The sequence below is a fragment of the Podarcis erhardii genome (genome assembly GCF_964252035.2).
Source record: "Podarcis erhardii genome assembly, chromosome: 4".
In the NCBI taxonomy this organism is placed as follows: Eukaryota; Metazoa; Chordata; class Lepidosauria; order Squamata; family Lacertidae; genus Podarcis; species Podarcis erhardii.
The window spans coordinates 54,297,020-54,312,539 of record NC_138508.1 but is presented as its reverse complement, the minus strand read 5'-3'; the positions used below and the strand labels follow the sequence as shown (position 1 = coordinate 54,312,539).

At 38.5% G+C, this 15,520-nt stretch overlaps 1 protein-coding gene across 3 annotated transcripts in view; it reads right to left on the bottom strand.

Moving 5' to 3' along the window:
- The window catches only part of ITSN1 (intersectin 1), an 86,513-nt gene that overhangs the window by 21,058 nt on the left and 49,935 nt on the right, over positions 1-15,520 (bottom strand). For 2 of the 3 annotated variants that reach the window (XM_081858811.1, XM_081858810.1), the window contains exons 23-28: positions 14,535-14,614; positions 13,698-13,864; positions 12,930-12,975; positions 12,214-12,335; positions 10,518-10,635; positions 6,957-7,148 (exon numbers count right to left, since the gene is read on the bottom strand). In XM_081858811.1, the coding sequence (XP_081714937.1) occupies positions 6,957-7,148; positions 10,518-10,635; positions 12,214-12,335; positions 12,930-12,975; positions 13,698-13,864; positions 14,535-14,614 (725 nt within the window). Of the gene's footprint in view, positions 1-4,925; positions 6,653-6,956; positions 7,149-10,517; positions 10,636-12,213; positions 12,336-12,929; positions 12,976-13,697; positions 13,865-14,534; positions 14,615-15,520 lie in introns of those variants that run through there. The other variant, XM_081858812.1, reaches the window with a different exon arrangement.

Sequence of the window (15,520 nt, the reverse complement as noted above, 5' to 3'; positions counted from 1 at the left end):
GTGGATCACCCCAAACCTCTTGACTGTATACAGCCCACAGGTCATTGGTTAGCTACCCTTGATGTATATGATTATGTCAGAATTTTAATATGGCAATTTGTAATGAATGACAAGTTCTGTATGAAGATCATTTTAATAGTATTTCAAATATGCGAAATACCTTACAATCTTTGTGGCACCCTAGAGCTCAATACACTTGACCAGCATAATTAGGGCACCATTTCAATGGAAGGCCATATTCTTAGAATGCTGCTGGATGCTACAATATTCTCTTTTTCTGGCTATCTTGCACTAATTTATCCAATTAATTTAGTAAACTTGGTGATTTGCTAGAGAAGAGACAAGTGATGGGATTCTAGAAATGGGAGAGACTCAACTTATGAAACTTTCATAAGTTTCTTATGGACATCAGAGTGAAGTTAGAATTTGAGGGGGCCAGCTCTACCTGCCTTTGGTTTTAATGGAGTTATTACCCAATGACAGTGGTGGGATGAAACCAATTGATCCATTGGTGTCAGCTCACAGATGTAAAGTATGCAAGTTACTATAATTCAGGACCTTGTAAATGGACTGCTCTGCCATTCTGGCCAACATGATAGAATAGTTAAGCAACAAATTACTGCACATAAATTCAGATTCTTCTTAAAAATGTCATAGAACCACTGTCAGACCTTTTATTTTGTGGCCTCAATTGTTCACAAAAACATTCTCTCTCGCCGTCAGGGTGTGTGTGCAGTGGCAGCACACATCTGATACTCAAAAGCACATTACCTCTGAACAGATTGGGTTCCAAAGAACTAGCCTTACAAATAGCTTTTGATCATTTGCCCTGCATTTACTTTCTTTCTTGCTCCTGTTGACGCAGAAAGCTGGAATTCCCTAATCTTGGCCCAGAAAACCAGTTCTCGTTTTCATTTTCACTGCTCTGGAGATGCAGCCAAGTGATTAAAACAAACCCAGGCCCAAAACAATCGGTCTTCTGCAATACAAATCAAGCATCTCTTGCTTCTTTGAATTCACACACTCTCTGAAGAGGAGTTGAAAGTCATGATCTGAAGTAATTGGTTAGTTTTTTACATTGAAAGTAAGGAATGCATGGGCCATTCATATTCAGGTTAAATGAGCAGCGAAGAGATTTATGTATAGGAGAGGGGAGACGAATGTTCAGTGTTCGTAATACTCTAGGGTAGAGCCACTGAAATCACACTATGTTCCTATCCCGAGGCTCACTTTCCGACTTCTGTTCTCTACTCAGCACATGCAGTTCATGGGTAACTAGTTTATCCATTCAATTTAGTTTGTTTTGATCACTGGCTTTAACAAAACATGCAACAGAACAAAAACAATAAAACAAACCAATAATTGGGCAGTAAAGAAAGGAGCACATACAAAAGGGCCCCATTGGTGTTAAAACTGCCCAATGTCAAGTGACACACAGTAGCAAACATGCTTCACATATCAGCGTAATCTAAGGTGGCTCTTACTTTTTTTGTATTAGTGAATAATTAATTTCTGGTGGTTGGACCAAAGTTTATGAACTTACAGGAGCAAATGTAGAAGTCTTCCATTGAAATAATTCCTGAAAAGGCCATATCATTGGATGAAATTTTGGTTTTGTAGAGCCAGGTCCTTTAACAAGTCCATATAAATTGATGAGACATTGTCTCTATTTTCAACGTAACAGAAGACGCTTCTAGAAAATAACATTCCAGTTCTATAGCTGTCAATATATCATATGCACTTTGGTGACTTATGGCCAAACATGATCATTTTAGCCTTATAATAATTTGTGGCCTGAAGACTTCTGGCTCAGGGCAGTGGGCAAGTGGTGTTAAGCCTATGTGAGGGTGGGAGAGAATCACTAAATACTCATAATAAAACCGAAAACGTTGCTTTGTTTAAATGATAGGGGGTTCTCACGTGTTGTTTTAAAAATACGTAAAAAAAAAAATTGGGGCACTACCTAGATGGAGATAGTTTCACTACCTAGGTAGTTGGACCACTTTTTAATCAGCAAGCCTATGGAAGATAGCACTTATTCTCCATACTGTATCTTAATTGCTGTCAATAATCTGCAGTCAACATTGCTTTCAAGAAGTTTTTATTTTGATTTCTCAATCACCTTTATCAAAGGCTGCCTTGAAGTCCACGAAGGGAGCATGCCCCGACTGACATCTGCATTAATGTATACATGAAATACAAATCCTAGCACAAGAGGTGTAGAAATACCCAGCTCTAAAGCCTGCATTTCCATCTGGAAAAAACCCTCCCTCAGATTCAGCCCACATCTGAAGTTTTAACAGCAAAATGTTGGGATGATGCTTTGCCAGAATTTTGAGATGAACAGGCCTGTAGTTTCAGGCTATATTTGTTAGTCTGTTTCATTTATTTATTAAAAGTATATACTGCCCTTCATCAGAGGATCACAGGATAGCTTACAGTATAAAAACATCAAAATATGTAACATTATAACGAATAAAGCAATAACCACCACCCTGCAGAGCTTAAAAGGCTAAATGCTTACTTAGTCAAAGGCCTGAGAGAAGAGGAATGTTTTTGCCTGGCACCTAAAGATATGAATGAAGGTGCCAAGCAAGCTTCCCTTGGGAGAGCATTCCGCAAACAGGGGGCCACCACAGAAAAGGCCCATTCTCATGTTGCCACCCTCCAGATCTCTCATGTTTGTATCAGAACAATATAAATTATAGACTGGAGGCACAAGTCCAACAGAACAATTTCCCTTGGATGAATTCTTGCTGATCCATACTGAATTTAAATATTTCACTGGATTTACCAACTTCGACAAAATATTTGTGTACTTGCTTCTGTACTTCAACTGCCTGACTGTCTTGTAAGGCTCCCAGTAAACAGATTACAGGTTAGACCAATTTATTTAGCACCATAGCTCGATGACATCTTATTAAACACAGAATAAAAATGACGCTCCCATGCCAAGTTTGAGAGGTTGGAAGTAATGGAGCGGCAGTAGCTGCAGCACCTCTCACCCACCATTCCAAGAAGTATGAGAGCAAAATCCAAACACAGATAGTTTAGTGTCTCTTCAGAAGCTCTTTTAGCTGTCACGCTTGTTTTTCTTTCTTTATTAAGAGTTCCATAATAATGAATTACATAATAAGCAAAATATTAAGAATCTCTCTCATCAATTACCTAAATAACATTGTTAGCTGCATTAGAAGCCTCTAAAACCCTGACAAATAGGGTAAGTTTTTACCAGGCATCTAAAATACATAAGGTTGGAGGCAGCAGTTCTTCAGTGAAGAGGTCATTCCACACACACTAAGCTACCACTGAGAGGACTATTTTTTAAAATAAGTAAATAAAATAAGCTGGATTTTCAATTTTATCCACTTTAAACTTTCAATTTTATGCAGCACTCAAACCTTATCTTCAGTGTACTTAAAACTGAATCAGGTGGATCAATCCTAGAAAAAGAATTAGGGCATTTAAGTTTAAGCTACCGAAAGTGTCTTTAAAATACCCCATTATCACTCTGTGCACAACTAAATGCTGGCAGAGAAATTCTCAAGGTTCACGAGTTCTGTAAATACATATGAAAACCTGTTGAATTTATCCTTAATACTCTCATCAAAGTCTTGTTCCATTTAAGGTGCTTTGTGCCTCCAAGTTCTAGATTATTACTATCTGGAGAGTGCTATTAAAGCTTACTTTTGTCTGCTGAAACTTTAAAGATCACCAGCCAATCATCACAGCTACATGGTAGCAGCTCAGTGTTAAGATAATGCTTCCATTGTAGAGATGTAGAGACAGTCCACAATGCTGGGTCCCAAGGCAAAAATAAAATGTAGTATCTCCATTTTGATCCTCAGATACCTTATCATTCAATAATCTGGTTTAATTTATAAAAGGGTCTTCACAAAGTGCATGCCTTCAGAGTTTAACATCCCTCAGGGGCCAGAAGAAATATTCCGTCTAGTTTGTTATTAGCATTTGCATTTCTACAGGATTAATTGTGCAAAGGCTTTACAGTTTTCATTTCATCAACAATTAGACAAGGTCATTTTCTTGACCAGTGAAGTACTTCTGCATGAGTGCATAAAACTATAGAGGATAAGGTTAAAGCTTCCTAAAGGAATCTTAACATGCAGTTTCCACACTCCTTCAAGGATTAGATTTCTCCTGCCCTAAAGGCCACAAGGCATTTTGAAGAAGGCCTACTCTGCACTGAGATTCTGCAGTCCAGAACATTAAATTCACTGACCACTTTGGGAAACCTCAGTGTATTAATATTCTGCAGTGAATGGAATGGATGGCAATTTAATCAAAATCAAGGGAACTCGATACCACAAAATACACTGGGGATTAGGGTGTTAATTCCATTTCAGTCTTTTGGCAGCCCTAGTTATGGTGGTAAGGTAAGTTAATTTAAAGTTGTTGCAGCTAACCCTTCACTGCCTTCCCATTGCCAATTTTCATGTTGTTGCTTATGCTGAACAAGATTACATCACAGTGCTAGCTGGGCTCCACTGTCTTCAAATGGTTGACTCTACTATGGTCTCACAAAACACATTTTAATTATCAATATATTTATTTTTTAAAAACACTGCCAGGTTCAATTGCCTTTTTGCATCTTTTTATCATCCTATATAGCCCAGAACTGTTGTTTATAATTAGACTATTATGATTATTTTAAATTGTTAATTCACTGCAACGCACATGAAATTGGCTAAATGATTGTTAGGAAGTTAAGTGGCAGGCACTCTAGATATAAAAGGTATAGAATGGTATTTTAAACATCATGCTAGATAAAATAATGTGGCCCTATTGAAGTGTACAGCAGAATCGGATCATAAGGGAATGTTCTTTTATGTAATAAAAAATATATTGACAGAGAAAGAGACCACAATCGAGAAGGAGCAAAGAAAACAAATAAGTGACCTCATATATAATGGATAAAAAGCAGCACCTTTATAGTAACAAGATGAAAACCCCACAGCAACCATTTAAAAATGGCATTACTGAAACACTGGCATTAGGGATGCATGTTGAAAAACAACCAGCTATCCTTGGGTATTTAAAAAGTAGCCACTGCTGATCATGGTCAGCAATGAAAAACCTGAAGTTTGGACTATTCTCTTGCAGTTAGTGTCACTTGCTAAATATACACAGTAACAATAAAACAGAGACATTTAGTCTAGCTTTTATATGAAGAATTTAATTATCTATACATGTAGCTAATTGTAAAGGCTGTATTACAGTTGTTAAAGCTGCAGGTTTCATATATTTATATATTTTACATTCATATCAATTAAAATACTGAAGTGCAATTGAATAAGGAACTTCACTTGTTCTTTGCACCACATGAATGAAGATAAAAGGAATTCTACATCGCCAGCATGAAATTTAGAAATAGAAGAAATACATAAACAAAAAGAAAAATGTTAAAGTTATTAGTAGAGTTGCTATATTGTGCTTGAGGCATAGGGCTTTTCTTCCTATATGCTGGCCGCACCAGGCAATAAAGAGCTCATAACTAATATTTAAAAGACAAACATAGCTTAAGAGTACAGCACAGCTACATAAAATTTGACTATAAGCTCCATTTAATGTTACTTGTATAAATTCCACAGTCTAGTTTAAAAAATGTAAACATTGGAAATTAATTGCAGGAAGGTATTTCTATACATTCTTTTTGTCAAGATAAGATAATTACTTCCTCAAGGGATGCTGTTCCATAGTTATTAACGTAACAGTGATGATAAAACGTAACTTGAAAAAAGTCATGTTAATTCTGAAGAAACAGATAAATGTACTCTTTTGATTTTATACCAAAATGCCAAAAAAATAAAAAATAAAATCTGAGACACAGAACAAAAAGGTGCTTACTATATGTAGTTACAAATAAGAGTGCAAAATATAACATAATGGGAATAACTGCATTATACATGTATATTCTTTCTTGCACATGGAAGGAAATTAATTTCTTATCCATGATGAATTACACGCACAAACATTCACTACAAGAACATGTAACAGTACAAGAAACAAAATACCTTAGTTGAACTTGTAATTGAGCACATTTTAATTTCCGTTAAACCAAACCAGACTAAATCCTGTTTTAGTAGTACACAAAAAGGGAAAAAAAGACAGACACCAACAACATTGGGACAAGTGAAAAAGCAAAAATACAAGTCTCAGATTTATGGACATTTGGAACAATTTTAATAGCACATGCAGCATTCCTTGATAGTGGGTCTTTTTGCAATAACAAAATTGCAATGACAAAATGCTTGTTTTTCTTTAAAAGGCTAAAATAGGCATTTAAAAATAGTTCTACTACTGAAAGCACCTGTGCCAAGGTGGAGAAATAGGTGGGTAACTATGAAAGCCACAAAAGGACCCACTATCCTGTGTTGTTGTTTTTTTGTCTTTTTGTAATTTTGCATCTATATCTGTAGATATTAAATAAAAACATTGCGATTACATGCAACTAATGTAAAATGAGGTAAACTGCTCTGCAGTGTGTTCTTCTACTCAGAAGGCAGTAGATGATCATGCTGGAAGTCACATGATCAAGGCTGCATCTCCCATCATCCCTCTGGACAGTGATATGGGATAGTGGGTCTCTTTGAGGACTTTCAAGCCTGAGTGGGGGATGGACAACATATGATTCCTAGAAAAAGGAGGAAAACAACACATAAGCAAAACAAAACAATGAGCAAAATTCAAGCTAGGAAAATGAGCCAGGCATGTAAACAGCATGGTGCAAAAATGATAAAGGTAACATGCTACAAGGGGGATGGAACTAAAAACCAACACAAGTTTAGGCTTGCAATATAGAAGGTCTTCAAAGAGAGTTAGGCAAATATATAGCAGTGGCCAAGCTTCTGCAAAACACAGCAGAATCACAGCAATGCTGCATGTTTCTTTAAAAAAAATACTATGTAAGCAACTACTGAGATAAAATAGTCACTTACATTGCTGGCTTGGGTCCATATCTGTTGTCAGTTTCACATAGTTGGATGGGAAGAGACCCACTTGCCCATTCACTTCTCCTTTCCACCAGTCTGGGTCTTCCTTATTCAGGACGTTAATGATCTGGCCTTTGCTGAATGCTAATTCATCATCATTCTGTGCAATGTAGTCATACATACCAATTACTTGGCACACTGTTAAGATAATAAACAACATTTGAAACTGATAATATCCATGTCTACATATTTTTGAAACAATATGCTAGTGCTCCTAAAACATCTCCCCACTTAAGTCACTATATTGTTACTACATAGAAGAAGAAGAAGAGTTTGGATTTGATATTCCACTTTACCACTACCCTAAGGAGTCTCAAAGCGGCTAACAATCTCCTTTTCCCTTCCTTTCCCACAAGAAACACTCTGTGAGGTGAGTGAGGCTGAGAGACTTCAGAGAAGTGTGACTAGCCCCAGGTGACCCAGCAGCTGCATGTGGAGGAGTAGGGAATCAAACCCAGTTCACCAGATTACGAGTCCACCACTCTTAACCACTACACCACACTGGCTCTGTGCTTTAAAAGAGGAAGCTAAGCTATCAGGTCACCAATTAAAAAGTTAATTCCACCTCTCAGCTCACGAAAGGGGGTATAAGTGCACCCACTGACCTCACTCTAGCACATCTCAGTTCTAAACTATGACAATCTCACCTAATTGCTATTTTACTAGGGGCCAAAAATAGGGATATTGTTAACCCAAGTTTTTTTGAAATGCTTAGCAAAATTGGGGAAATGTGGTGATGAATACACTAGCCAGAAGATCACCAGATCTTCTGAAGATCAGAGAAATGATGTATTACAATGTGACTAACACAGCAACTTTAAATGACCATAATGAGCAGGCTGACTTCACCAGTCAAAGAATACAACAGAGTGTGGGAATATTTCAACATGTAGAAATTCCAGAGGAAATCATCATCAAACTGGATCAATACATTAAGATACTATTAGGGGGTAAACATTCAAATTGATGGTTTCCATAGAGTGCTGTGATAAAGGGGCTTGTATTCCATGAAGAATTAAGTAAGCATCCCGCTAGCACAATGATTTCTACTTGCACAATAGGACTCCCCCCCCTCCACCCTTAAACCTCTCCTTTCTCCAACCCTCTGAAGCAGATTTGGGGAGAGAGTGCTGTGCACACAGTGGAGGACAGGGTGGGATGTCCTGTTGTTGCATAAGAATAAATCCTTTCACTGATAGGACAAAGGAGCTGGATACCACCCATAGTCTACAGCAGGGGTTGTCAACCTGGTTCCTACCACCCACTAGTGGGTGCTTCAGGATTCTAGGTGGGCGGTAGGGGGTTCTACGTAACAAGCTGAATCCTCCTTCCATCGAGCACTGGTGGGCGGTAAGGAAATTCTACCATCAAGAAAGATGCATTAGTGGGCGGTAAGTATAAAAAGGTTGACTACCCCGGTCTACAGAATGCTATCAAACAAAGTCTATATATATCTATGTACTTAAAATCACTCTGCTTTGTTTATATGTTCTCTTGACTTAAAGAAGATTCTGACCTATACTCCTGTTTTAGATGTGAGTTGTGATAATGAATCTAACAATTCTTCAAGAGCATGCAAATGATGGTGTTAGATCAGTGGATAAGATACATTCTACATCTGCACCAAAATTACCATCATATGTACATTTATTTTTAATCACTAATTATTATACTGAAGAACCATCTTACTCCCACTGTTTCACCTATCATTCTTTATGAAGAATTACAACTGGATATACAGCCCAAAATTATTACAGAAACTATTTCCATTTGGATGGATATTTCTCATCTTTCAACTAGCTTGGCTGAAAATAACACACAATAGTAGATTGTAAGCCATATGAACTTCTGCCCCCTGCAATGAATAGTACAGTGGTGCCCCGCAAGACGAATGCCTCGCAAGACGAAAAACTCGCTAGACGAAAGAGTTTTCCGTCTTTTGAGGTGCTTCGCAAGACGAATTTCCCTATGGGCTTGCTTCGCAAGACAAAATGTCTTGCGAGTTCTTGCGAGTTTTTTTCCTCCCCCCCCCCCCTTTTTCTAAGCCGCTAAGCCGCTAATAGCGCTAATCCGCTAATAGCCGTGCTTCGCAAGACGAAAAAACCGCAAGACGAAGAGACTCGCGGAACGGATTAATTTTGTCTTGTGAGGCACCACTGTATATTTATTTAGGGTATTTATGTATCACCCATCACAATACTTTTACAGGGCAGTTTCCAACATGACTTAAACCAAATAATTATAAAATATACAATAAATCCATTAAAATTAATAGATATTAGATAATGCACAAATTAAAATAGCGATTAAAACAGTGAGGTAACTCCCAGTGCAGTAAAATAAAATACAGCACCATTTTAAAAGTACAAACTTTTATAAAGCTAGCACCAGGCAAGTAGGTGTTAGGAAGGAGATGTAGGACATTATTTCATCACCATCATCAATTTAAGTGGTTTTCAATCTATGTTTGATGGACTGATAAAATAGCTTAGAAGCTTATAAAGGGCTCCTTAATGAGAAAAGTCAAGCATGGTGGACAAGCTTAACTGAAAGACAGCTTGGCTACAACTACCTATTTCAATCTGCAATGTAAGGCTGCAGGGGAGCATTAGGTATATTCTAGGGTACACTCTCCAGTCACACAGGGAGATAGATGTCAGTATATGAGAACATCGCAGCTGCAGACAGCTAGCTTGTTGACATCACATGATGCGGCTAGCTATGGGAAAGAATTTCCCCGGAAGTTCACAGGCTTCTCAGAGCTCTGTGAAGAGTGTAATTTGAAACCTTCCGTTTGCGTATATACAGGAAGTTTGTCAGACTTGCTAGAAGAACTGAATTGATCGGACATGTTTTTCTGTAGTGCTGTAAAGGTCAGAAATAAAAGAATGTAAATAGACGTTTCTGACTGTCTCCTTTTCCCTGCTAGGGAAGCAGGAGGAGGGGGTGTGCATTTACCCACGCTGAGAAAATGTCGCCTGTCAAAATCTCCCTGGTCTGTCTGGGGTAAACAAGCTCCGAGGACAGTGTGAGGGGCCAGCCTCTCTGGAGGGGGCTTGTAAACCAACAAGTGGTAGCAGAGCTCGATGGTTGCTACAACAAGTGGTAGCACGGTGGATGGCTGAGACTGTGCAGCACTGCTAAAGACGGCTGTAGAACCAGGTGGGAGACTTTTTTTGCTGATAAGCAACGATCCACGGACCTCTGCGACTGCTGATTTATAGCTGGATGGTGAACGCGAATTGTCAGCCAGAGGAGGTTACCGGTAAACAAGCTCCGAGGACAGTGTGAGGGGCCAGCCTCTTTGGAGGGGGCTTGTAAACCAACAATAATGAGTCCCCAAAGCCTGTCCAGCAATCTTCAGCATTACCTTGGGGGTTTCACAGCTGAGATTCATGCAACCGTTAAATTTATACGAAAAAGGTCCTCTGAACATAGAAAGTTTGGAAACCTCCTGATCTAAAGCATAGGCAATAACATGTAATCAAATGCTACAGTATTACTTACCTGAAGGTAACACTACTGATTTAGATGGCTCGGTTGGTGTAGTTTTACTAGTACCAGGACTTAAGAGTTTCACATAGTTAGCAGGAAACCATCCTATCTGTCGTTTTTTCCCACGAGCCTAGTAAGAAAACAATAGCTTAGAATTTTGACTATCAAAATTATCTTGGCAGGAGCAGCTCTGTCTGAATTCTGTATTTGAAATACAAAAAAACCAGTCACTCAACAGTGCAGTGCTCTGAACTTGTTCAAGGTTTAGAGTTGGGATCCAGGATGAACAGAAGCAATATGATGTTCAATGCCTCCCTGAAGCCCTCAATATATCACATAAGAACAGCCTCATGGATCAGGTGAATGGCTCCTCTAGTCCAGCATCCTGTTCTCACAGTGGCCAGGTAAATGCCTATGGGAAAGTTGTAAGAAGCAAAAGAGCACTCTCCCATCTTGCAATTTCCAGCAACTGGTATTCAGAAGCATACAGCCTCCAACTGTGGAGATGGAGCATGCTGTTCTGGAGTTCCTACTGACCCACAGAAAAAGCTTATTGGATGTGCAAGACGCAGACTAGAAAGGGTGAGTCAGGAAAATGCCATTGCACAAATGGAACTCCACCCAGAGTTGTTTGGATCTAAGTTTATGGATGGAATTCAACTTTGGAATTCATTTCAGGCAAGCAGAAATGAACTGACAGAACCATCTTTCCACAGAGCCAATTGCCGGGGGGACAAAGGGGGGAAACCATGTTGCACTAGCAGGATCCCATTAGTGCGACTGTTTAGTTGACTTTGGCCTTAGGCCTTTGAAAATAGTATATCAGACTGTCAATACTGTGCCCTAAAGTATGGCCCTCCTAATAAAGTTGACCTGATTTTCCATTAGTTATGGCTGTAAATGTAATGACATCTGTTGCTGTGTGGTAATTGGTTAAGTAGATATAGCTGCCTCATCAATACACTTCCTTTACTGCATTGCAAAAAGTGAATTACAGATCTGATAGTTTTGACATTATCAAGAAAAAATTTGCCAAGGACCTCTAGCCCCTAGTATGGACCACAGATTTCAAAAGCAACTCTTAATAGTTGAGCTATTCATTTTGTCCTGTTTTGACATTCATTATCATCCAGGGAGAAATAATTGTTAAATCATCACTCTCTTTACCGGTATAGCTCCTTTTAAACAGGAGGTTTTTATATGCTGTTTTTATATATTTCCATTCTTTCTAAATTTTAATGCCATTAACTGTGTATGTGCAAAGCCTAATTAAGCAAAGGTATAAATACACAGCAACAGGCAAGCATGATTGCCACGGCCACAGCACCATAATCTCTTCAGTTTAAAGAGTGCTACTATCATTGCCTTCAAGGGTTTAATTCATATAGAGGGAACTGCTGTGCTGCCCTATTTAATAGTCTAAATGGGGCAGCATAGCAATTCACTCCACACCAAGTTAAAAACTACATGCCATTTTTCTCATGAGTGATGGAATTGTTACCCCAAACATAAAAAGGAAAAGAAGTGCCAGGAAGCTGTTGATGAAAAAAATGATTGGTTTGAAAAGATATCACTTTCATTTCAGACTAGGTTTAAAAATAAATAAATAACAGCACCAGATAAATATTTCCTTTTATGTCTACAGTTTTTGTAGCTTTCATTCTCTTTATACATAAGTAAAAGGTAAGAGCCAAAAATAGTCACTAACTTGAAGCTCTCCTTCCCACCATCCACCAGGATTCTTCTTCCTGATAAGTATTAGCTGACCAGGAGCAAGCGTAAGCTGTTCAGGACCTGTTGCTATGTACGAAGCAATAACTTGAGCAATTTCTGTTAATTCAAAAAGAAATTATTTTCATTAATCTGAAAATCACTTCCATTGTATTGTGTCTCCAATTGTTATAGTGTGGTTCTTGCCATTTCATCTACGGATTGCAAATAGGACAGTTTTCAATATAGCTATCAGGGAGTTTCTGTTTTTTAAACAGCAAAATTAGACCACACCAGAAACAACTGAATGATATGATGCAATGTAATCAGAACATTTTACTACACTACTTCAATTTATGCTTCCTCTTAAGCTAATCACTTGAAGGTCAGTTGTAATAGGAGCTCCAACAACGCAGTGCTGAGCTAAATGTAATGCCAGTCCTCAACACTGTGTTCTAAAAAGAAAGTCATGTGTCTCAAAGCTCATTATCAATGAGAGGATAAAGAGTCAGGCACCCCATCTTACAAAATCTTCACATTTATATTTCGTGCAGAAGTGCCTGTAAGTCATGCCACTGGTATGATATTAAAAAGCTGTAGGGCAAATGCACTTATTCTTTAAAATCCTTTGTATAGTTATATCTGTAAAATGATTCAAGAGTGGGAAAAGAATTATTTTGAAAAAGTTATTTTGTTTCTCAGAGTACAGCTTACCAGGTTTCTTGCCTAAGCTTCCTGTTTTTCCAGCTGTTCCAGGCACCTTTAAATAATAGAACAAACATAACTCACACTTCCATAGAGAACATGGCAAGCTGCTTTGGAAATAGAGAAGTTTTCAAAACTGTAATATTGTAAGGTAAGATATTCTGCTGCTGAAAGTAAGTGGCAAAAGTCTCACAGGGTTCATGCAAGCCCTTGGGCAAACTACAAGTCCTCATTCCTGGGCTAGGTATAGAGCAAGGAAAATTGATGGTTCTCATATATGGGAGCCCTTTTCTATTATTCCTATCTTAAATGACAACATTAGAGTTAGAGCTATGTATACTCTGATGAAGGAAAACAGAACCTGCGTTCTGGCAATCCGAACTGGGCACCAAGAAAGTTTGCAGCCATGAGGGCAAATCTGCTTAATTTAATTTGCATAATTTCATCTGGGTTATATTCACTTTGACTTTCAACGACAGCAATTGCACACACACGACACAGCTACTGTATTACATGCAGATATAACATGTAAAAACACAAGCAATTTTACAGGATTGTCACACATTACAGTCTACATGAATGTTTAACGTAGGCAATTTGTAAATGTGTCAAGTCATATTCAGTAATTCTGAAAGTCAAACATAATACCACCTTGTGGTATACTGAAATCTAAATCCATTCTACTTTCAACTCTGCTTTATAAAATTAGCCCTCCACATGTGGCCCACTAATTATTAGTTTTTTTTAATAAAATGCATGCATATGTGTGCATTTTACCTCAGAGTCTTTGAGTCTAACATAGTTAGATGGAAATACTCCTGATTTATCGCCCAACGTTCCTGTCCACCAGTCTCCATCCTTCTTGGTGACAAGAATTAAATCCCCTTGCTGAAATGTTAAATCTCCTTGTTCAGAACTTTCGTAAGTGTACATGGCAACATATTCTGGAGGGAGGAAATTTTTAGAAATGAGAAGGTACTTGTCAATCATATTGTCCTAATGCCCAATAGAAAAAGGGTAATGTAATACAGGATACATTCTGCTCTCAAGTGCAGTGCTACCTCGGGTTAAGAACTTAATTCATTCTGGAGGTCCGTTCTTAACCTGAAACTGTTCTTAACCTGAAGCACCACTTTAGCTAATGGGGCCTCCTGCTGCCGCTGCGCCACTGGAGCACAATTTCTGTTCTCATCCTGAAGCAAAGTTCTTAACCCGAGGTACTATTTATGGGTTAGCAGAGTCTGTAACCTGAAGCATCTGTTACCCAAGGTACCACTGTACTGAAATCCACCAGCTATTTCTGTTCTCACAAAATGACTTCAAGCCAGTGCAAGATGAAAACAAGGCCTGAGGCTCATAAGAATCAATAATAGTTTGCCATAATGTGCAAACTGTGCAATTTAGTTATCAAAACAATTGCTTTGCAGAAAATGTAACACAGGAAAGTTTGATGATACTGTTTATTTCACATAGTTTTGCTCTCAAACACCCAGGCAATAGTATCAACTACAACAACTTTATTATTTACATGCCACCCATCAGACTGGGTTGCCCTAGCCACTCTGGGCAACAAATCATGGTATTTTCAGGGCTCTCCAGTTAAAACATTCTTACCTTCCCCTGAAACTGAAGATTTTGTAACTGGTGATGTTCTCTTCAGGTTAGCAGGACTCTCTGAAGACCCAGAATCCATGCTTAAAGAAACAAGTGTAAACATTTTATTGTCTAAATTAATATGGTTACAGAATATGAAAAGAGTGCAGAGCACAATGATAAAAGTGGAAGTATTTCTTTTATAAACATTGTTCTAATTTTTATTTGCAATCTTAATAGTACTTCCACATCGTACAAAAGTAGTTAAGTCTTCATCAGTCCCCTCTAGGGATGGATAATTTGAGGGTGTGAGATGCTGCCTTGTCTGAGCATTTAACCCATCAAAGGAAGGTTCTAAGATGGGTCTCCGTTTATATGCTTTATAAATAAAAATAGTGAACTGCATGGGCCTCCAACAACACAAAGCTCTGTGTGGTGAGGCTATTTTATTGATATGTTCCAAAATGTCCCTTTGTGGAATCTACTTTATTCAGTTTTCTGGAAAAACATACTGAACTTTGTTTGTTTATTTTTTCTAAATGCAATAATGTGCTCCACACAATTCTTGTTCTTTGTTTTATTTGTGTTGTGCTTATTAAGTTTCCAAAAACAACAGTTTTTTGAAGGTACTTAATACTTCCTCTGCCTCTCTTTTGTTAAAGGCACTCGGACCACCGTCCTATACATGCACATTAAAGAGAAACATGGCAAGGGCCTAAATAAAATTTTAGTGGGATTCTTTTCAAATGTTATTACACACCAGGGCTTCTGTTCCTGCTTGCTGCACTCACCAGCTCTGCCTACTCCTGTGCCAATCGCACTTTCCCCATACCTGACCCCTCCCTTTACACCTCACCCACCCCTCTCGTCTCCCCCCCCCACAGCTTGCCCCTCTCTCTCCTTTCACAGCCCAGCTCAACCTCCACCCACTTTTAAAAGAGGGGAGTGCTTTACACAGCGCCTTGCTAAACACTCTGTGAAGCGTCTCTGCCCCCCTCCTCTCTGCA